The 23,308-nt window shown below is 40.6% G+C and overlaps 1 protein-coding gene and 1 long non-coding RNA gene across 2 annotated transcripts; one reads left to right on the forward strand and one right to left on the reverse strand.

Moving 5' to 3' along the window:
* The first annotated feature begins 1,618 nt into the window (after positions 1-1,618).
* Positions 1,619-16,174, forward strand: LOC135473788 (uncharacterized). Its single transcript, XM_064753681.1, has 25 exons — positions 1,619-1,707; positions 2,203-2,603; positions 2,931-3,025; positions 3,564-3,705; positions 4,193-4,305; positions 4,547-4,888; positions 5,307-5,419; positions 5,638-5,788; positions 6,068-6,208; positions 7,847-8,089; positions 8,317-8,512; positions 8,999-9,307; positions 9,645-9,820; positions 10,301-10,505; positions 10,753-10,899; positions 11,170-11,374; positions 11,603-11,725; positions 11,994-12,182; positions 12,749-12,886; positions 13,111-13,232; positions 13,547-13,643; positions 13,874-14,002; positions 14,532-14,990; positions 15,260-15,336; positions 15,763-16,174. Exons 1-25 carry the CDS (start codon positions 1,638-1,640, stop codon positions 15,955-15,957), a joined length of 4,578 nt encoding a protein of 1,525 aa, XP_064609751.1. The 5' UTR covers positions 1,619-1,637; the 3' UTR covers positions 15,958-16,174.
* Positions 16,175-17,592: 1,418 nt separating this feature from the next.
* LOC135473013 (uncharacterized) lies at positions 17,593-23,253 on the reverse strand. The gene is made up of 6 exons (XR_010444570.1): positions 23,161-23,253; positions 22,628-22,711; positions 22,266-22,326; positions 21,903-21,955; positions 19,725-19,827; positions 17,593-18,414 (listed from the first exon to the last, which is right to left on the reverse strand). It is a non-coding gene; the product is annotated as an uncharacterized LOC135473013 (long non-coding RNA).
* Positions 23,254-23,308: the final 55 nt, after the last annotated feature.

A 23,308-nucleotide genomic window follows, 5' to 3' on the forward strand; every position in this document is an offset into this window, starting at 1 on the left:
GGGGGAAACCCACGACCATCCACAGGCAGCTGACAGATCTTCCCACGTATGACTAATATCTCTGATGGCATACCACCAGTCATATAACGTTAAATGAGGCAAGTTTAGGAAATTCACTGAATACCTTTTAAATTTACTGATTAATTTATTAAATTAATTGTATCGTTTTCGGGTGTTTTTATCCTACATATAATTACCGGTAATTTAAATTCAAGTAGGCCCACTGTATAAGTTACTATAGGTTAATATAGGTTACTGGTCTGCCGAGGACAATGGCTTATATTAGCAACTACCGGTTTAAATGGATATAACGAGGTGAGGACTATATAGGCAATATATAGGTTATTATCAATAGATACTTTGTTTCTGAATTATTTGTGTTGGTTTCTGTTGACCTTCACAGAACAGTTTCCGTAAATGTAAAAGGTAAAATTTGGAATTTATGTTTCCTTTTTTCGCTCTTTATAAAACACAGTTCAGCAACAGTTGCGGCAAAAGGACTGATACAGACTTACATCTTTATAAGTCTAATCCAATAATGACATCGACAAGATATCTGCATGTTTGGCCGCAATCATTCTCGGAGCTTAAATACTGTTAAAGACACCCACCAGCCGATTATTAATAATGACGAAGAAAAGAAGACAAAAGCAAGGAACTGAAAAAAACGATTGAAATCCAGAAGTTATATTGTTTAAAATTTCAAATTTCATTAACTAATAACTTGTCTTCTTGAACTGATAGATGGTCGTTACATGCATTAAATCGGCCCGAGGGTCTACAGCAAGTCTACATACGATTCATTCTTGTGTTGTATTCGACAAATACTAAAAGATGTTTTTCTATCGCTAGGCACCCATTATATACATGTACATGTGCTGGTTTTTCTAGGTCAGGGTCATATATATATATATATATATATATATATATATATATATATATATATATATATATATATATTGTTAGAGCACGACAACTTTCTGGTTCATCCACAGGGCAGCTTAGTATAATTATAACTAAGCAAAGAGGGGCTTTGCTTTTGCCGGACTTCGCTAAATATTTAGAAAGTCCGTATATCGTCCTGAACGTCCACCTTAAACGCACGTGTTTCAGATCACCCAGTCAAAAGACTAACCCAAATGTCGCGCACAGACCGTCATTCACAGACCAATGCTTCTTTGTGGCGACTTTCTTTACAAGCATCATCAATGTATGGCAGACGACCTAGATTGGTTTGTGCGCTTTCATCGAGTCGTCAGTCCTCCGTTACATGTCTGATTGTCATGGAGAGTTCGTCGTCATGTAGAGAACAGGTCAAGTGGCAAGAGACAAACACAGCTTACAAACGATTGGTCGGGAGACTCAGCCAGTGGACAAGTTAGATATCTGTCTTCTCCGAATTCATTGGTTCATGTAGACGTGACACGTTATTTTTTTAAAGACGTGAAGAAAAACTGTAAACATGTTATCAAATATAGTAAATATTTGGTCACCAAGTTCTTCTTGGTGTTTTGTGATTCCTTTTATTCGGTTCATTCACAAAAATTCACCATGCATGACAACCTAAGGGTACAAATATCGAAGTTGTGGTTCGTTTTTCAGTTACCTAACCAAGGACTTCGAGAATATCCACAACGATGAGACCAAGCCAAGTAATCATCATTTCAGCCGCAATTCTATGGATTCTGTGTCTGGTTAATTATGGAGGTGCGTGTTAATTTAGCTCCTTCTTGTGGTTCATTCATTTTTTTTCTCCAAAATTATGATTAATTACATTAACAGCCGTGTTTTTATTTTTTAAGTACCGTTACACTTGATGGCATTTTCAAGCGTTCTGGATTGATTTTACCCAATACCTCAATTAGCAATAAATATGAAACTGCACTTCGCACAATTATGCGTCAGTGACATCTTTGCTTTGAGTCATTTTTCTCTTTTTGTAATTATATAAATTCAGAAAATTTTTAGAATGCTGTTTTTCCCAACAATGGAGCCTGCCCAATTATTTCGTGAAAACTTTTCATAAATGATATTGAACGTATTAAAATTCAGGATGGTATTTATACAGGTATAGATGTATATATGGGGACCTGTTTATGTTTCTAGCTAGCTATATATCAGTTTACTAATTATACAATGGAAGTCTTTGAAAGTGTTAGAGTAGTCAAACCTAAGTTCTAATTGAAATCCTTCACTGTGTAGAATCCGTTAGGACCAACGATGAGATGGTGGAGGAGGACATTAAGAAAACTCTAGAGGAACATTATACCGACCACGCTACACGCCGCAAGAAGAGGTTTGTCCAGACATTAATACCCATAGTGGCCAAGGTCATCGGGGGTCAAATGTCAACCGGGGTCACAGGGATCCTAAAGGGGCAACTAGGAAAGAACATTACGACAAATCTTATTACCAAGATAGCCGGCAAACTGACCGACGAAATCATCAACAAAAACCACAAAGACGACATCGACAAGGAATTGGCCGAATACTTTGCGAGCTTCAACGAAAAATCCGACAAAAAGGCCGCCGAGTTGAAAACCTCCATTAAGACTGTCATCGATGAACTGTCAAAGAAGAACGCCAATATGCTGGAAGGAGGCGTAAGTAGTACATTTGATTAGTCTTTACCCAGTTGTCTGATCCAGATATATGATTGTTATTTGGAAATTACTGTGATGATAAGGGTATAACACACATTCCAGCTCGGAAAATTGTCTGAGGAGACAATACTGTTCCATAAACTACTGTCTAAATGACAGACAAACATCTGATGTCTAAATCTAAAACAAGAAAATCCACTAAAGGTGCGTTCCTCCCGTGTTCAGTCTTAAGCAGTATATCAGTTGTATCGCATTTGTAGGTTAAACGTTAAACGTACACTAGTAAATTTCTTTTTTATATTTCTTACTTGTACGTCTATTCTACAGGCTAAGATTAACATCGTGCCACAGAAAGGGATGCAACTCGGGGACCTCTTCTCACCTCCGGGAGTAGAGATCGACACTCAGTACACGAACATCAGGTAAGCTTCACGAAAAACATTTCCTACGTTCATCAAATAACAACAACTTTAAAGAGACAAGCAACAGAAAAGAAGCTTTACCAGCAGAGAATATATAGCCAGCTGAGAAAACAATCCTTGTAAGGTTTAGATAGTGAACTACAAGAAAAGTTCACTAAAAATTTCCAATACCCGTAAACTAGACTCTACTAATGTACAAAATCAAAGACCTATACTGCCCTCCTCTGACAAAAGGAAGGAAATGACAAACACATTCTTTTGATATTTTGACCACGAACATAACCTCTGTGGGCCTTTCTTGGTCTTTCCCTATATCAGGGTAATTTATCTTTATGTATCCTTTTGTTGATATTTGTTAATGGGAAGGTCTGCAGCAACCTACAGATAGTCGTGAGATTGATTTGCTCTCAACATAATGCTGGCCGCCGTCGTATAAGTGAAATATTTTTGAGCAAGGCGTAAAACACCAATGAAATAAATAAACAAATATAGTTTGTTTATAATACGCCAATATAACCGGATGTATTTACCCGCCCAGGTCGGAGCCGGACAGTCAGGCCGGTGATTCTTACTCTTTCACTAGCGGCGTGGGAAACGCTCTCCTAAACGGTTGTTACGGCCCGTCCCTTAGCGCCTCTGATCCATGTTATGCTGCCAAGAAACTACTCCCAAAATGTCAGGTGAGTTAAATCAACCATCATTATACAATGTCTGCCGTCCCTCATCAAGAGCTCTGGATAATTTTTTATTCCCCTCATACCATAATTATATCTACCCCACAAGGGCATATTTACTTATTTTATTTATCAATACGGTATGCTGCGCAAGGTCGTGGGTTCTGTTCTGTTTTCTCCCACCATAATGCTAGCCGTCGTTTTCTAAGTAAAATATTGTTGAGTAAGGCGAAAAACACCAATCAAATAAATATATACAATACGGTATGGGTTTTCCGCCTTCTCGAGAACATGTCACTATTTTGACGGCAGTGAGGTTAGTGGGTGAAGGAATCAGTCATGTGAGTCCGTCATAGCGTACAAACCATGAACCTGAGCTGAATTAGAGAGCAAAGCTTTACACCACTAGGCCATGCAGCGAGTGTCCTATGACCCTTGTTAAACATGCCACCGAACCTATATAACTATGTACTGCATTGGTTTCTGTTGATAGACCATGCTGGACGCAGCCAATTTTATCGGTGTAGGGTTTGATGGAAGAGGAGACTATAGTTCCAGTTCCCGGCGGAAAAGCGTGATCCAGAGAGTCTGTAACAGAGGTGGCAGGTAAGAAAGATAACTATGAACGACTGGTAGAGACAATGACCCCTCAACACTGAATTATTTAGTTTCTGAATAAATGACATCTATAACATTACCTATTCTGCCTTTACAAATACAACGTTCTTCGTGTGTATATTAATTAACGGCTTGAGAAGAAGTGTGGTGGATGACCCAAAAAGTTTTTGTTGTGGCAATCGCATATAAACACATATAAAAGTTACTATATGTGCTTTTGTTTCTGTAGTTATGACGGAAAGTCTGTCCCGGACAGCATGACAGTTCACGGCGTGTACGACACCAATGTCCGCACAATGGCCTTCAGCTCAGTGTCTCAGTACCAGAGTTACTTGGAGAAGAAGGCTGCTGTGGCTCAGTCCAGCTACATGTTCGCAGAAGCTGTGGTGAAGGCGTACGGTCGCGGCTCGGTAGGCTTCCTGGGACTGGCCGGAGGGGGCGGTGGTTTCAGCTCAAACTTTCAGGCGTCCGGGTCGTCGTCTAGCTCCAGCTCCAGCTCCAGCCACAGTATTTCACAGCAAGACAAATTTCGACAGGTGTTCATGTCCAGCCTAGAAGTGGACGTTATCAGGTAAGGTCAGCTGGTAATCCAAGGGTGAAGAGAGATTCATCCCGCATTGTCACACACAAAACCTTAACCTGTGCCCCAGGTTCCTCCGCCTATGCAAATGACAGCCATCGTATAAGTGAAAAATTTTTGAGTACCGTTATTGAGTTAAACACCAGTCAATCAATGAACCAATAAAACAGTCACACAATAAATCAACAAACAGCCTGGCCGTCATCTGTCACTGCCCGGATAGTTAATTAATGGGGAGACTATCATGATCTACGACCATCTGAGATTTCCACATCGGCCAGATATAGCAAGCCCGATGTTATATTATCCAGTTTAACTAGGGAAATGCCTCACACCCAACACGGCATAATTGTACTATTTACTAAGCAAAATTGTTCTGGATATTTACCCATTCCTTTCATCCAATCAGATACGAGGTGTTCCTCGATGACGTCACCTTTAACGACCTCAACATGGACTTCTTGCACGACTTTGTCTTCTTACCCCAATCTTATTTCGCCCCAGGAGCACCGCAAAAATTCCGTAAGTGTCTTACTTAAATAACAGTCCATCCATAAGCTGTATTGAAGATTGAAGAAATGTGCGCGTTTGTCACTTAACTGAATTAGGACTGATAGTACTTCCAAATAAACGTATTTCAGGTACTCGGTGACAAGGCCTCGGGGGCTTTTTTTGATTCGTACAGAATTTTAACAACAATGTTTAAATAATAAATACTGTCTCTTCATTTCTAACCATAGAGGATTTCATCTTGCGTTGGGGCACTCACTACGTCAAGAGCGCAGAATTTGGTGGACAGCTAAAGCTGGTGAAGACAAAGGAAGGTGTCAAAGAGGAATCCATTGAGAAGTTTGCGGAGAAAGCTCAGTCCGACTACAAGGCCATGTTCAGGTGAACAAATTCGTCTGCCCATGGGCATTTCTGTCGTCATAGAAACGAGGGTATTGCTACATGGAAACTAAATATAAACAAAGCCTCTTGCTGTATCTCAATCACATATAAAATAACATCATAGGACCATTTTAAGTCATGCCTGTAGAATTTTGATAACGATATCTGCTGAAACGGTTTGTCAAGACAGCTAAATCACAGAAGCTATAAGTACAGTAAATGTTCTTTAGCACATGTTGCTCTATTCTTATATCTTTTCCGCGTACCTTTGATTTTCAGCACATACATGGCGGCCTCTGCTCAGTTCAAGTCCCGGAGCTTGTTCCACAAAGCTGAAGGAGGAGTTGAGACCGAAGTGTCAGTCGGCCATGGTAATACGGGTGCTCAATCGGACGAAACTCAAGGAAGCGAACAATCTGTGTACGTGAAATGAGTAAATATGTAACTGTATTATCAGGCAAGGTTACATACCGTTTTTGATTTAAATACATTCAGTGTAACAGCGTTTTGTTCCAAACCTGAAAGAGAGGAAAGGGTTTGCTTTGGAATGCAAACGTTTGGAATTGCAAATGGTGCTCGACCACACATCTTAATAGAAAACAATACAAAAATATAACATGAGTTATTTCGTAAGAGGGGTAGGAAGAGACCTAAAGACCTAAGACATTTTTTGCTAACGTGCTTTATAAATCTATAAATGAACTTCTGATCAGGAATTCTTACCAAGCTATGGGATTCACCGTGTTAGATCAATCGGGAACACAAAACCATACAACTTGTACCTTTCGGACATTTGCATGGTTACTGTAGTTGGTAGGTCAGGGGTCACGTAAACCAGAAATAACTCGCGCTTTTTTGGTTAAAATCGATCATATGGCGGTGCTTTTGATTGCCTCAATGTGCGCAATTATTTTTAGTTTGAACTGCGATATCTGGGTTTTACCAAGCGTTTACCAAGCGGTATATTGATGATCTACTGGTGTTAAATTACCCCCATATTGCTGAAGCGGTGAAGGAAATCTATCCGCCTTAATTGGATTTAGAGGAGACAACAAATCCTGATGGTACATATCTCGCCTTGTAGCATTTGTCAGATCTTGCTTAAATTGTGATGACTTTAATCTGCGTCACAAGTTGATAGTTCAAAAACTAGTTTGTCAAGGATACTCCGTCAAACGCCATCATTCTAAGTTTCTCAAATTTTACAATGAGTATAACATTGTCGTTGGCAGGTATGGACAGAGCGTTCAAAATCTCTGGCGATCTGCATTGTGATCAACCACATAGACGGCGCTGTTATCCTATGTATATATCTATCGCGTACATAGTATTTAACAAAATAGATGGCGCTGGTTGCCGAGTGTAACCGTCTATGTAGTAGACAGATTTTATACAGACCAGCGCGTCATGCGTAACATCATAGATCGCGCCTCTTGTAGTATGAGATACTTACACATTAATAGGAAAGACGTAATAGTCCGTTACTTTTGAATCACAATCTGTTCGGTTAAGGACTGTAGCGCTCGTCATTTTCGAACTGTATCTAATACCGCTTAACCTGGGGCTAGGGGCCGTAAAGGCAGCCATGCTCATTACATCTGCATGATGCCTTTATAAACAGTTGCAATCAAAGAGCGACTGAGATACCTTGTTTAATTGTTATTTGACCTGCAACTCATTCATGGACTACGTATTTGAACTTTGATATGGAATTCATCCACTGTCTGCCCGGCATCACTGAAAACTGATGACCGCTTCTCCCTTGTGTGCTACCGGCTTTATTTCCTTTTTGTATAATTTCTTACATACCTTTGTGTTTGGGAGCTAGTGTTAAACGTTGTTTTGGAAATGGGTCCAACGATTATCGACTTGGAACGCTCTTACGGACTACGAATGGTATACGAATGTCGGACATGACGTTTATATTGCTACATCACAAAAACAAAATTTATGCTATTTGAGCTACCTGTGAGATACTGTATCAATTCATATATCAATTTTGTCTTCTCTTGTCTTTTCTTTTAACTGTCAGTAATAATTTTATTCTCACCATAACAGATCTCAGCAGAAGTACTCTAATGAAGTGTTGATGGTGGAAGGAGGTGAGCAAGGTATCGCGGCTGTCGTCAGTGAGATGTACACAACAGGATTCAAACACGAACTCGTCCAATGGCTCGATTCTATCCCCAGATATCCTAAACCTTTCGATTTCCAGATGGCCCCCATTACGGACCTGTGTAACATCAACTTCAAACAACTTTTCCCTAACGCTTCAATGGACTTCGGTTGTTTCGGAGAAGAGTGAGTATCGTATTATGTAATACATACATAATTCTCATTAAAAAAACACTTCCACAGTTCGCAGAATAAAGAAAATTGATAGGTTCTCACTGATTTCTTTCCTTGATCTCTCAGTGCTAAGTGAATGTCAGTCTGTACAACACCTTCAGTAAAGCAAATCTCAGATTCGGACAACGCAAATCTTTTTAACGTCGTTAAACACATTCTCATGCATGTATCTTTTTCAGGACGATGTTGACAGAAAGCGGAACAGGCCGGAAGTACTACGTGTGGAAGACGGAAGAGTGGGATGAGTTGAACAACGAGACATACGTGAAGGAACACAAGCGTTACTGTGATTACGAGAACGCCCAGGGCCTTGAGGACGCTCTAAGGCGGCGCTGTAATGCCTTGAGGACCGCCGTGGCCGTCTACCTTGAGGAGGTGAGGAATGGACGCGTATCAAGAGCACCATAATAACGAAATATGCTAGAAAGAATAAAATAGAATTTCCTAAGAAGATAACAATAACGGCAAACTGAAAATCATTAAATGCCTTTTGCCTCAGCCCTATACTTTTGCTCAAGGCAACTTTTTTTCCGTTCAACTTTTGTATGAGAGATCGTGACGCAAATTTTGTTAACGATTCAGGTCTTTGGGAATTTGAGTTTGGATATTGTTTAACTGGTTGACGGCCTGAACTGTAATTTGGACACTTCACTTGGCTATCTTAGGCACGTTCTACAAAGCTGTTGCAACACTGCATCGAGCGAATTAATCACGGTGACGTATCTCTTCACTGTATGTTGTAATGGAAATTACGGCAGGCATATTGTGCCCCGGGGGTAAAGCCACCAGACACAAATCCTTGCCAGCAAGTATCCACAGAATCAGTGCACTATACAATAATATCCATGTATATACTCACAGGGCCCGATTCCCAGCACAGACATTCATCTTCGTCCAGGGAAAGCCGGCTGTGAGACGAACCGCCTGGCATTTGTGGATTCTCTGGCGGATCTCCGGAAGCCGTCTTGGGATAGGATGACCGACGGTTCAACGTTCCGTGTTGTGTTTGACATGGCTGAAGATATTCCAGGCGTGGTCGGTAGGGCTCAGTCTCTACTTTTGTTCTACAGAACTTCCACCCGTCAGTGGTACGTCCAAAACGGAGAGGAATTCACCCATCTGTATGACGGTTTTGGTAATGGCGGCAGTAACAGCCTCAACAATAAAAAGGTAACGGTTGTGGCACATCCACTACAATTAACCTGTCAACAATGTCATACATTTATTTTTTGAATATCGTCACTCTGGAAATTTCACCATTTTTGTTGATTCTAATATAGCCCAAATCAGCATTTATTCAAAGGAGTAGCCAATTGTTTATATCTTTCGTATTATCTTAAAAGAAAAGTAACTTATCAATAAAATCATTGTTTCATTGCGTCGAATTGTTCTAGAAAAGTCCAGGCATCACTGGCTTATTCAACTATCACGGCATAGCTGAAATGGCTGTCTATCTTATTCATGGCTGATTTCTTAATGGTTGATCGTACCTTTGTGTCTCCTGCAGATCTCTGTCAGGGGCCTGGTACTCAAGTATAACAGCGTTACCGGACTTCTCTCCCTTGATTCCACCGAGTTCGAGGCTTCCAAGGCGGTGATTCCACACCTGAGCGTGGCTCTGAAGGGAGCCATAGTCGGCCGTGTGGAGTACGTGTCTATGCTGCAGCAGATTCAGCAACACAAGTAAGTCTGATTCAGTTATTTATTTGCTTAATTGAATATTTAATTTAGATAACGTTGGTAATGTTTACGAGTAGACAAAACCGGTCAGATCTCGGCATAAAGCAAAGCCTTGGCCAGGTAACTTACTTAAAAATCGCAGATGAGCCGACCAGAGCTGTATTCGAACACGCCAACCAGGGAAAATGAGAGTGAGGCTTTAGGCGAGTGACTGCATAACTTGGATTCAACTCGGACAGTAATAAGATATTGCGTAGTCTGAGCTATATAGATACACTGATAACAAATCCTAAATTGGTAATATATCCTATACTGATATATTCATACCACACCGTCAGTTAATACATTCACAACATCTGATATCGATAACAGATCCTATGCATGTTATACGGTTAACACATTCCATACTGATGCAGTCAGTGGCGAAATTTGATGCTATAATTTGTGGCCTGTAATACGTCATCTGTCTCGGTTTGCTGACAGGAATGAGTTTGGAGTGGGTACATCACCTTGTAACGTCGTCTGGTCAAATGCTCATCGTTTCAACCCCGCCATTGTCGGAGGTCGCTGCGTCTCGTTCACAGCCGTCTGTATGGGAGACATCTTCGTCGTATTCTCTGCCATACCACGTGACAAGAACACGTGGTACTATGTTCAAATCAGCCCCGATGGTGTCGCTATCTATAAGGTAAGACAGAAGACAGACAGGAGTTTTGTATCCCATGCAGAAAGGAATCATTCAGAGCTAAATAGATACAGTTTATAAGTTTATGGAGAACTGAAATAGGGCTAACGTTAAATAGAACAACCACGATCCATATACTTGGATATCTACTTTCCGGAAACGGTATTGTCATTCGTCACTTTTAAGTTTCGTCCACTCAGATGTACGTATTCACATTGGTGCATGTATATACACTAAATTCTGCTTGCAGGGACACAAAGTCATGAAGTTCATCGATGACTCCAGCGCCAGAAGTTTGGGAGATCCACGACTGTTTGAATCCTACTTTGTGTGTGTGGAGGAGGCTCTTGACGGGTCGAAAACTACCATCACTTATGGCAAGACCCCCGACAATAGGGTAAGTTACCATTTTGTGGAAGAATGCTGAAACTTGTGATACAGATCATGGCCCAATGAAGGCTTAGGACCATTGCTGTGATGACCATAAATGGAGTTCCATGTTGTTTGGTCAGTATGTTTTTATCTACATCCATAAGCTGTGAACTACCTCTCTAGTGAATCATATAATGTATAGTTTGTAAAAGGTAAAAAATGTAAACTTAGCAGGTTTAACCCTTTTCATACGCCCTGTTGGCCTTGAAATGGACATTTCTGTTTCGTCTTGCAGGAGAGAGGGCATGTGTATGCAGTGTTTGAGGACACCGACGACCCGCTCCACGTCCGATTCTACGCCTTTGGCAATGGAGAAAGAGAACTCAACGTCATGGACGCGCACGTTCTGCGGACGTCAGCAACAGGAGAGCACATCTGTGTCGGAGGGACGGTCATGTTTGAGGGCAAGTGTGTGGAGGATTGTCATCCAGAGTGTAATGGTACGTCACAACAACAACAGTCTGATCACCACGGACCACTTTAACAATGTTTCTCGTCACTTTTAACTTAAAAGGCATTGTCTAGGTTATAGTGCCGTATGTGTCGCGATGTAGGAGAAAAGTTCTGAAAAACTGATTTTCGAGGTTTTGTGAAAGTATTCCCTGGACACAGAAACTAGACTGCGACACATCATTTCATAATTTCTTGTACCCTTTCGGCCTATCTAGGTTGCCACCGACCGGACCTCGACACCGCCTGTCGCGCATGTAAGCACTACCAGCTGGACAACCGCTGTGTGGCCGACTGCCCGGATACTCATAAACCAGACAAGGATGATCAAACCTGTATCTGTACGTTCTCCAAATGGTCATACACATGGGTACTCTATGAAACTCTAGCTGCATACATCCGTATATGTAAACTGTACTCTCTTAACTCTTCAGTAATTTTCTCTTATCCTCTTACATCCTTCCATGAACTCCAATTTCATCATCAATTATCAAGAATTTACGGATGAAACATTGTTTAATGGACATGTTAAGTCGGCATAAAATCGAACGTTGGGAGAAAGCCATACTTCTGTGAACGAATGCTTTATCTATGTGTTTTTGCTTGAAGGTGCCTTTGTGGAAGATGGTCAGTGTGCCAGCAGCTGTAGTGTTGACAGGGTGGCAATCCCTGACGCAGTGGAAAGTGGAATCTGTGCCTGTAGATATTACTTAGAAGGGGCTCCGGACGAGTGCCTGGCCAACTGTCCATCCTCCTCTTATGGCCAGGCCTTGCCCAACGGACAAACCGTCTGCAAACGTAAGTAAAACATAATGTCACTGAGGGATGTGAACTGAAGATATCCCTTATACCAGTGTATTAATGTAACAGACGCAATTTCCACACTGTCACAATTTACATTCAAACACGGTACTTGTAACGGAGAGAAGTTGAAGCAAAGAAACAGGACCGTTTGGCCCGGTGTCAGGGTAATGTGACTGGGTGGGGTGTCATGCCTGGTGTTTTCGATGTGATACTGCAGTGGCGGCAGCACTTTGGCAGCATGGATTGGTCCTGTCACAAGAAGACAGATCATATGTGCACACACCTAACAACTCCTCTTCGTCATAAGACTGGCAAATTGCTAAAAAAGCATTTATGTCAAAATTTAATCACATAAAAATAATTTGCTCGATTTACTTCTTCAGTGATTTGAATGACTCCATATTTTACTCCATATACTAGATTTGATTGAGGACAGCAGACAGGAAACGTGGAAATCTTGATAAAATTTACAACATATCTGATCAGCTTCCTGGGCTAGCACACGACTTTAACACATGACTGTAACAAAGCACAGATTCCATGGTTTACTTCGTTTACAGGGTGTCACAAATCGTGCGTCGCCCAACCAGAGGCTTTGGCCACATGTAGTGGACCCGCAGTGGAAGATTGTGTGCACTGTATCAAAACCTCCACCAACGTCTGTCTCAGCTGTGGACCCGGAAGATACGTCCAAGAAGGTACGTCTCGATATGCTTTCACAAGTCATTCAATCTCTTTTAAACACAAGTGACGTGTAACTGAAAATATGGTACGGGTTAATCAAACTGCTATTCCAGTTCTCCGTGAACTTCATGTTCCAGTATCTCCTAAAACTAATCACCTCAATGTTTATGCAAGTCAGCATACAATGTATTGGCATCTCAGATTATATGTACAAACCTCATCTCTGTGTTATACACAGTTTCAAGCCCTGTGTGCCTGCGGTGTCCCGTGGGGTACCAATGTCCTGGGGACGGAAGACGTTACCAGTGCAGTATGCAGGCCAATGAGAAGAACAATCTGGCCAGAACGGCATGTGTGTCGGTAGGTATCACCAATGTATACGTGTAAACTGGCCCACTGTCGATGAGACCGCCGTCATTCTAATTTGCTTTCCAACCACTTTATGGCATTGTTGATATATGTCTGAAATATTATACCAAACCAGTTGCCTCCTGGAGGATCGCTGGACGCGTGAGCTGGAAAATTCGTTGGCAGCTCTATAAGAAAAGTTGATTATTCAGTTCTATAATAATATTGATAACATTGAATAAAAAATTCAATTTTATGCATGTAGTGTTAAACTTATTTTCATTAGTTTTGATCTAATAATAATCTGTTTACCTTGCTGTTCTCAGTGTCCGAGTGGTCAGTACAGCACGACGCCTGCGTCGGGTATCTGTCACACCTGTGCAGCAGGATGGACTCGTCCGGCCAAGTCTAGCAGGTGCCAACGTAAGTATTGTTATACATGTATACGGCCAATAAATTTCAAAGGAAAGAGGGGTGAAACAAAGTTTCTTATTTAAGTATTAAAAACAAGGAAGGTGTAATTTTGTGTGTAAAACCTAAACACAAACAACGAATTCTTTCCACGTCGAAGGTGTTTTACTGTACAACGTTGAAATTCCGTTAGGTGTACGGGTCTATTCACACACTCACCTGAGGTATTATCTTGTTTCCAGGGTGTCCGAAGAACAAAGCCGGTCCTAACTGTAAACTCACCTGTAAGTGTGTGTACGGGGAGTGTATGCAGGCTGACGGAAAGTGTAAATGTTACCGTGGATTCAGCGGACAAGACTGCAGCGTACCATGTGAGTACCATTAATTAACATTTATTTATTTATTCCATTGGTGCTTTTCACATTATGGTGGGAGGAAAGCCGACAGAACACGGGGGGAATCCGCGGTCATAGGCCATACACGATAGGAAGTCAGCATGAGCTGGACTTGACTTTACAGCGAGAGGCTTCTGGGTCATTGCGCCCTGCTGGCTCGCTAACCATCTAGGCCACGTTTCACCCAAAACATACAATACCGTTTAAATATGGCAAAAACGCAGCCCAAAGTGAATAATTCACTCACTATTTCATTATTTCAAAAAAAGCTACAGAAAAATATGGAAAGATGGACATCTGTTTCATTAACATCTTTAGCAACTATGAATCGGTCGAGGAAATGAATGACACCATCAGACTGGAACGTAATAAGCAAATAACTGTAACCCTTGGTGCGGCAGTCTCCTAAAACGCTTTGGGCTAAAATTAAGACGCATTCACCACGTTTATGTTGCTCGTTTCACTGAACTCATTGATGTTCGTATGATCACGTTTTCTCTTTCAGCCGAAGGAGCCATCCGTCTTGTGGATGGTCGTCTTTCAAGTCTCTATGTAGACTCGATTGCGCATGCCAAACTGGAGCCGGTGCCTGCCAGCGAGGTGGTCAATAAAACCATTGGCGATATCGTTAAAGACGACAACGTGGTGAAGACCGTGAAAGCCAATGTGTACAAGTCCGTGATCAATCCCCCAGTCCTTAAATCCAGCGATGACAGCGGATCAGCTCCGGTTCTCCTGTCGGGCACGAGCGGTACGTTAGCCACTGGTACCCTCAACACCAAGCTGGCCTTGCCCAGAAAGAAACGAGCCCTGCTCACGAAAATGACTCCTGAGCAGATCCTGAAGCCGTCTCTGTCCGTCGCTAAACACGTGGCCACCGATAAGGCGGTTGTAGGCAACGTAGCAGGCTTGACCCTGGCTTTTCCCACGAACCCAGTGCTGGATGTCAGTGGAAAAATAAGAGGTGAGTCCATAAGCATTCAGCCGCTTGTTCTGAGGTTGCCGCAAGATGTGACCTTTTAACAAACATATACATCTTGCAACTCATCAACTCATCGTGCATATGCTCACGAATAGTATGTCACATATTACTTAGATATTATGGGAGAGTGTGGGCGGGAAAATATTTCGGAACACTTGATCCAAGAAAACAGACTTTTGGGCATTTCCTCAGTCGTTCATTAACAGATCTACCTCCACTAATCTTTCCTCCTCTTTCTTTTGTCCCAACAGGTCGCGTTGAGATCTTCATGAACGGAAGGTGGGGCACAGTATGTGATAAGGGTTGGACACAGAAAAATACCGATGTGGTAAGTATAAATTGTCTGTCCAATATCAAATCATGCCTTGGTGTACAATTTACTCATCCACAGCTTTGGCTATTACGATACTTAAAATTTGTCAAATCAGTTCATTTTATTGGTAACTTTACGCCGTGTACACGGATACCTCCTTTAGGCCTATACGGTGGCAGTTAAGAACTTTGTGAGAACTTGAAGTGTTTATATACAACTGACCATGTTAAAATGCCAGGCACAAACAACCTAAAGATTAGATTACTATCTATCTTTAATAATGACATATGGTAATAGGCTAACGAGAATAATTAGCATATCCAATAAAGCTATACATGTACTTAGTTTTCCCAAGCACAGACAGCTGTTGCTTGTGGGAAGTCATGCACCCTAAATGCTGATTGGCAAATCTAATCGACACATTTTCTATTGTTATTCCAGGTTTGTCGACAGATGGGCTACAAGCACGGCTCGGCCAAGACCGGAGCTTACTTCGGAAAAGGTGTCGGCCAGATTACAGTCACGCGAGCACTTTGCCATGGCAACGAGACTTGGTTCAAGTCCTGTCCGCGCGCGAAATGGTGGTTTTTCTCCGCGTGCCGTCATAGCAACGATGTCGGTGTTATATGCTGGTAAATGAATATTTCCCAGCGGTAAATTAACGCCAAAAATTAATTTATTGTAATATACTTTCGGGATTATGGGTCAATAAGTGACTTTCCTTCTATGTCGTTTATAGTGCATGCTTACCATCTGAATAAACGGACTGACTTAAGGTTGTCCGTACCAGTATTAGGATACTTAAAATTGTCGTGTCAAATACAATTTGAAATAAAATGTTTTCATATCATGAATCTAACACTTGTCTTTTAATAAAATAAAAACTAGTGCACGCAATGAGCGTTGAAAATAATTTTCATCTGCCATATCTCTCAGACACAGCCGCTAAGCCCTCTTGGAGATCTGCAGAATAAAGGTTTTGTGTAATGTCCAGCTCGCAGAAGGCAATGGATGCCCGTTGAAAATTTCTGTGACGTCAGCACTGCCTAGCGTGGCCAGGAAATTTCTCGATACTCGACATGGTACTTCCTTCAGTCCCCAGTAATACACCGAAAAATGTTAAAACAATCCACTGAGGAACAGCTGTGCCGAAAATCGAACATATTTACAGATATTTCCTCGTTTACAGTTACATATTCCATACACTAAAGTGGAATGTTTCTGAGACTTCGGGAGCTTGTTCCAAAACGACTACACGTCAAATTAAAAATTACGTGGCGTTTATTTCATACATACATACATATATAATTATCCCCCTTAATGTTGCATTAGCGGAAAGCCATTTTAGTCACGACAGCCTGAAGTATGCGTAGGCCTTGTTGAACGGTTCTCTTGTTCAGAGAGTTATCACATAGGTTAGGAATAACTGAATTGCCGTGATATTTATCACCAGTTAACCGCACTCAGAAGCCATCAGTACACCATGGCCGGATATGTACTCGTTTATTCAATTTCCTCTAAACAAAGTACCTAAATATACCTGTTATACACTAGGTAACTAGTTTATTCAATGACTGCCTTCGCAACGTCAAGGAAAATACAGCGGTGACAGCGATTGTGATTTATTGCTTCAATCTGAGACAGGTATGTTATGACCTGCAGCCCAACAACCTTTTACGCGGTTTATACATCGTAAGGCAAATAACACCCCTGGACTTTTCCAGGATTTCCACATTCCAGGAAATCAAAGCTTTCCAAGCGGCGAAATTCCCTCACATGACATCAACTAAGTACATCACGGCGATCTCCGAACTACTGTTCTTTCCTTCAGATTTAAAGTCGTCTTGAGAGTTATTTCAGTCGTTCCACGACCGTTTTCGTTAGGCACATCGGTCCTATTGCCCAAAACCGCACCGCCATGGTCTAATGGTAGAGGGCTGTGGTCGGGGTTTAATTCCGAGTAGTATTATACTAAAGACGTTAATAAAATTGGCCATCCCGGTGCTTCCCTGCTCGGTGGTCAGCGTGGAGAAACATGTATGCCGAGTAAATTGCCAAATCGGTGTAAGTATACCATGAAAGAGTGGACTGTTATGCCTAATGTTTTGCGTTCCAGTTCCATTGAACTAAATATATCGGTTAAAATACAAGCCTATTGGAAGTCGGCAAAGCCATGAAATGGGCCAATTCATGTTGATAGCGATGTTAAACATCAAGCAAACAAAAATTCAAACTCACAGATATCCAACGGATTTAACCCAACTTCTTGTGACTATTTTTCACTTTATTTTAAATATTTTGGATGAAATACAGTAATGGGCTAAGTAATAGAGAACGAACATGGCATGAATAACGAAAAGGCAATGGCTCGATGACAGGATAAAGTGAAATGAAAATGCACCAATTACTTACCATAAATATCTTTACAACCCAAAATAGTCAGTAATGGAAGCATAAATGTAGTGACATAAACATGATGCCGCACTCCCATTCCCTCTAAGCTATAGGCAGAGACAGGGCCCCCATGATAAAATAGTGACAGAACAGCGGATTACTGATTTGAATGGTAATGTTCACTATCCTCACCATTATTTCTGTACTACATGAAAAGTTGCCTAAGTCAACACTGTTCATCACAGCTGGTACAACAGGGAAGTCATTGTACCAGCCATTATGATAATCATAAAATATAACCACTTTCTCATTATCATAGTCATACATCAAACAAACCCATGCATTATTCCGTATATGCATGTACACGCGCCACTTCTTTCCTCTCTGCCGAAATATTCCCCTCTGCTTGGTTCTCCTCACACCCATTACGCACCTAAGAATTTCCCAGACTCGACAGTGTCTATCCCTCTCACCTGAGGTCAACACCCTCAGTGCACAATCTAATGATTTCCCCAAACACCAAAAGTCTCTCTGCCTTGCACTTATCATCACACATCTAACGGTTTCCCCACACTGAGAAGCATTTCCTGTAGCCTTTCGTCTTGTGACCAGTTCACCCCACTGCCCAGGATCAAGCCCTGTAGGGTGTTCCTCTGTAGCTCTGTCCTCCATATCAGCTTCTGAACTCGGTCTCTGGCCCTGTAATAAACAACACTCACAAATACAGGTATGTCTCTGTGAGATGTGAATAAATGGGATATAAAGAGTAAATGATTCCTTCTATTCAGTGTTGAAGGAGTTCGGCTTTTATTGAAGGCCAAATTTCCACCACCTTCACCGACTTCAGTAACACTACATAGATAACGAAAAGCTTGGGTAATGAAACTATAATACAAACTCTACATCCACGTTGTGTGCCATTTGGACAGATGGGAGAACAAAATATTTCATTTATACAACGGCGATCAGCAATATAATGGGTGGAAACCCAAGGCCCTCCACAGGTTGCTGGCAGACCTTCCCACAGGCTCTTACAACCAGAGAGGAGGTGCAGCAGCCTCACAGGTAGGGTGCAGTTAGCTAAGCTCCTGCTTAGCTAACAGTAGGATGACTGTGTTCGTTAACCAGCATGAAACTACAGGCTTCCTTTGAACAAAACAGCCCTTGCGCCCATAGTATCAGGTCTAATTATTCTGTCTAAACAGACAATAATACGCCAAACTTCTAAATATACATCTGAAATGGGGATCCGTACTTTCATCTTTAATTCTATCTATAGCTTGATTTCTTCTGACGCAATGAGAATGTATTACATTGTATTTAATCCTGTGAAATGGCGCTAGTGTGATGCAGGACGTTCAACAAATGTTTCTTCAAAAATGGTTTGTAGTACAAACATCTACACATTACAGTGTTACGATGTATCATTTTCTACTGTAACATAATACTGTATTTAATGTGACATCATCGTAATGAGCTGGGAAAGGAACATCTGACATCAAGTAAATGACGTCACGGTCCTGGATGTTTGACGATTTACCATTAAAATTTGTTTGTTCATAGCAACAAACTGTATTCGTGAATTCTGAATACCCAGGTCTCCTTAGTTTCTTATTTTTTTTTTTCGCTCGTCTCAAGAAAGACGAAAAGATTCTATGGATGTTACATGTGAAGTTATTCTGGATATTATTTGCCCTTTCAAGACTGGAATTAATCTTCAAATCAACTGTCAAGTTAATTATTAAATACAGACTTACATTTAACATTTGCTGAATAATATCTCAACTGTAGCAAGCTTTAAATATGAATTTAATCTGTCAAAAATTTATGAGAATGCAGATTTTAGTATCAAAGTGAAAAGGTAAAAAAACAATTCTGGGTAGGGAAATTTTTGAGTGAGAAGGTAGAGTTAGAGTTACCCTAAACTAACAATTTTTTAATGTATCTCCAGGTATTTAAATTCCTGGTAGTTAATGAGCATGACTAAGAAGCAAAGAACCAGTACTTACGCCTGTACATCAGAGTTTTCAGTGAACTTGTCTGATTTGGTCGCTTGGGCATCCTGTCTCTCTGTCAGAACACTCATCAGCCTTCTGTTCTCTCTTGTCAAGTCTGTAACATTGATTTCAGTATTATTCACTAACCTCAGTTGTAATTAAACAGCTTCAAAGTAGAAAACAACTAGAATCTGGAAGTCCAAAATACTTCCCTTCCATCCCCCAACATTTAAAAGAATAAAAGAAAGAAAATGATAATAAAAATAATTGAAGCTGTTACGTTCCTTACAGCAACAATGGTGGCCAGGCATCAAGGCCCAACTGAATGTCAAATAAGAAAACAGTATGAAAGTAATGTACTGAACTAATTTGCCATGACCGGAAAAATTAAGCTTTGGCAAACATCTGTTTACAAACATATGCTAACATAACAACGAATAGCTTGATTTAACTGCCCAAGTACATAGACAATGGAAAATTCAACCTGCATGTACAACCTGTAACAGTATTTACAAAAACCAGGCAACATGGAGAAAAACCATGACAAAAATGAAAACTAATCAACTATGTTTGAATCCCACACTACCAGATATCAAATACAATGTGGTCTGGTGCTGAAAGCCACCACAGCGTCTTGCCAGTGTTGATGATCACTGCACCTGATTGAGTAGGTACATTTCAGGTTGCTCGACACATGACACGCAATCACCCGACTCTAGTGTCCTATCTGGTATGCCTGGGCTCAGTTCAGTTTGGAGAGTGGGTGAGGACAAAGTGTTGCATGTAGGGTGATAGGAATTGTTAGGAGATCATAAAGACATGAAATTTTGGTTCAAATTGTCAGAAAGAATAAGCTGTATTGTATGTTGTTTTCTTCCAAAAAGATCCTCATTCCAAAGCAATGGTGTACAGTTTCGTAGTTACTTTTCTGAGCGACATCCTAAATAATCATATTATTAATTGATTTGATAATATAAGATAATATAAAAGATATACACAATGTTTCAGTTAAGTTGGTGCGATGCTTTGGCAGGAGATGCATAAACAAAATCTGCGCACATGAAAATCCATTATTGCACTTAGTACCTGAACGGGAGTAATTATGAAAATAATAACCCGTGGGGAGGTCTGTCAGTAACCTGCAGATGGTCGTGGCTTTTCCCCATGCTCTTCCCGCTTTTCTCCCACCATGATGCTGGTGGCTATCATGTGAGAGAAATATTCTTGATTATGGCGTAAAACACCAATCAAATAAACAAACAAACAAATCAATAACCTGACTGTAATTAAACATGATCAGATGATAGGGAAGATGTATTCAAAGTTTCATGGAAATAGATTACCTGGGCAAAATCTCAATAAATGGAGAAGCACTATTAATACACGAAGTGCTAAGGTGGGGTATTTGGTAATTATCAAAATTGTAGTATGAAAATATTTACACGATTGCCATTAAACTTCACTGTGCACAAGACAAGTTCACTGACCCAGGGATTGGGGGGTGAAGGGGGCAGGGGGTTACATTTATTCTGCAATGTCTTTTAAGACCAAGTACCTGATTAAGTTTAATCAGAATTACCTCCCTTGTCACATGTCAGTAGTTTTGACAAAACACTTGATTAGTTTTTGGGGAGTGAAAACTTGGAAAAGTGGGACCTCGTCTACTGAAGTAGACCCATGAGGTATCTTTGCTTTGTATATGTCACAAGTGACAACTATTTCTAGGCAAATGAATGTAGGAAAAAGAGTTTGTGAAGGCAGTATGTTGTAATGTCATTAGGAGATTTCTAAATTTCTTCTGAATGGCTAAAAAAAATTCTATTACATTTGACATGGTCTTTTCAAATCGGTTAAGATAATTAAAATCTATCTTGAAGGCTGGTCTTTACTAGCTCATGCTGCTTAAAATTCCGAAGTCCAAATTAGGCATTTCCAGAGGTCCAACCCAACCACACCTTACACCTACAAACGTGCCATTTAAATGCAGAGACTGACATCAAGGGAGGTAATTCGGTGTTGCCTTCATTTACTAATGCCACGCATGCACATTTCAAATATGCAACCCACGATCAAGGACAAGCAGAACACCCTTGCAACAACAACGCTGCTCTTCCATGAGCTGCTTATAACAAATATTCACACACATGACATGAAAACGTGAAGCAAACTTCACACATGTAAATTCCATACCAAATTTCTTGTTTAATGCATCCTCCAGTTTAGGGCCTCATTTCCTGCATTTCCTTCACAAGAATAAAAGTGAATGAAAGATTATGGCTCACATGTATTATATATGTCACTGATGTTGTGGTGAGAACATTTCTGAGCCAGTATAGTTATTAATATTAAAATGACACCACCAAAACAATCAAACAAAAACAGACTGATATTTTTAGAAAACAAATTAATATCATATATACAGAAAAAAAAAAAAAACACAGAAAAAGACAAAAGAACAGGGAGAAGGCTGTTCATTTATTTTCTTGTAACTCTTTCAACCAGGTTCAGGTTCAGAGTTTACCATCAGATTCACTGTTTGATTTCTTAACTTACCTTATATTCCTCAAGAATCTTGGACACAAGATCACACTGTTGTAACACTAATTCCTTTAGTCTGTAACACCAAGTTCAACTCCATTTTACAAATAAATCAGTGAATTTGTACATTTGCTCCACTATTTATTTAAATTATCTACATTTTATCCATCTGACAGACCCTATACTAGTTTTCATTTAAATTCATATATTTATTGGATTCTTTTAAACATTTTATTTACTGATGCAGTCATCAGCATAATGTCACTTAGGCCAAACAAACAGGAAGTGACTGGTCTGTATGGCCTAATAACTTTAATAATCTCGCTTTAAGGCCACTACACTGACAGTGGACTCGTCAGGCTGACCCCCTAACTTACTCCTCTCTCTGGGTTGCATCTCCCTCTGCAGACACACCCTTTGCTGGGTACAGTGTTTCCATCAAGGTGTGGCTCAGCTGTAACCTGTGAGTTTAAAACACAAGCTATAGATATCATATCAGCGACCGAGGGTACCACTTTTACTCAAAAACACTTCTATAAAAACTATAAAGCTGTATACACTATCTGTGCCTGTGACCTTGATGGTCAGTGGGTCAACTGCTTCAACGATATCATCAGTTTTAACACAGGCCTTCAAGTGTGTACTTCCACTGTTCTTGCTAAACACCAGGATTGTGATATGAACAACTATAAAATTAAACACATTATCTAAACTTGATTATATCTGGTGTATGCTATAAGTAGTACATATAGCTATGTACCATTTCAAGAGTCTGAAGGTTTGGGTCTTTACACATATTTCAAAATCAAAACTGACTTAAACTGAACAAGCCAGCAAAGGCCCTATCCAATTTTTTACATGCTAATACATGCAATAATCTGGACGGATATGAGAGACTATAAAAACGGACCTCCTCATAACTAGCTCTTTCTGTGCCAGGTCTGTCACCACTGAGTGTAGCTCTCTCTGTAACTCTTGCAAACTGAAAAAGGAAATTACACATCAAAGATATTGTCTTGTACAATGTCATATTTCAAATTTTCAAAGCTACAAAAGTG

The sequence above is a fragment of the Liolophura sinensis genome, chromosome 8, assembly GCF_032854445.1.
Source record: "Liolophura sinensis isolate JHLJ2023 chromosome 8, CUHK_Ljap_v2, whole genome shotgun sequence".
NCBI lineage: Eukaryota > Metazoa > Mollusca > Polyplacophora > Chitonida > Chitonidae > Liolophura > Liolophura sinensis.

Bases quoted from the DNA above. Each gene is read 5' to 3' on its own strand.
- LOC135473788 (XM_064753681.1), top strand. From the start codon at position 1,638: ATGAGACCAAGCCAAGTAATCATCATTTCAGCCGCAATTCTATGGATT. The intron at 5,789-6,067 runs GTGAACAAATTC...TTTGATTTTCAG, and splicing joins GACTACAAGGCCATGTTCAG to CACATACATGGCGGCCTCTG. The intron at 15,337-15,762 runs GTAAGTATAAAT...TTGTTATTCCAG, and splicing joins CACAGAAAAATACCGATGTG to GTTTGTCGACAGATGGGCTA.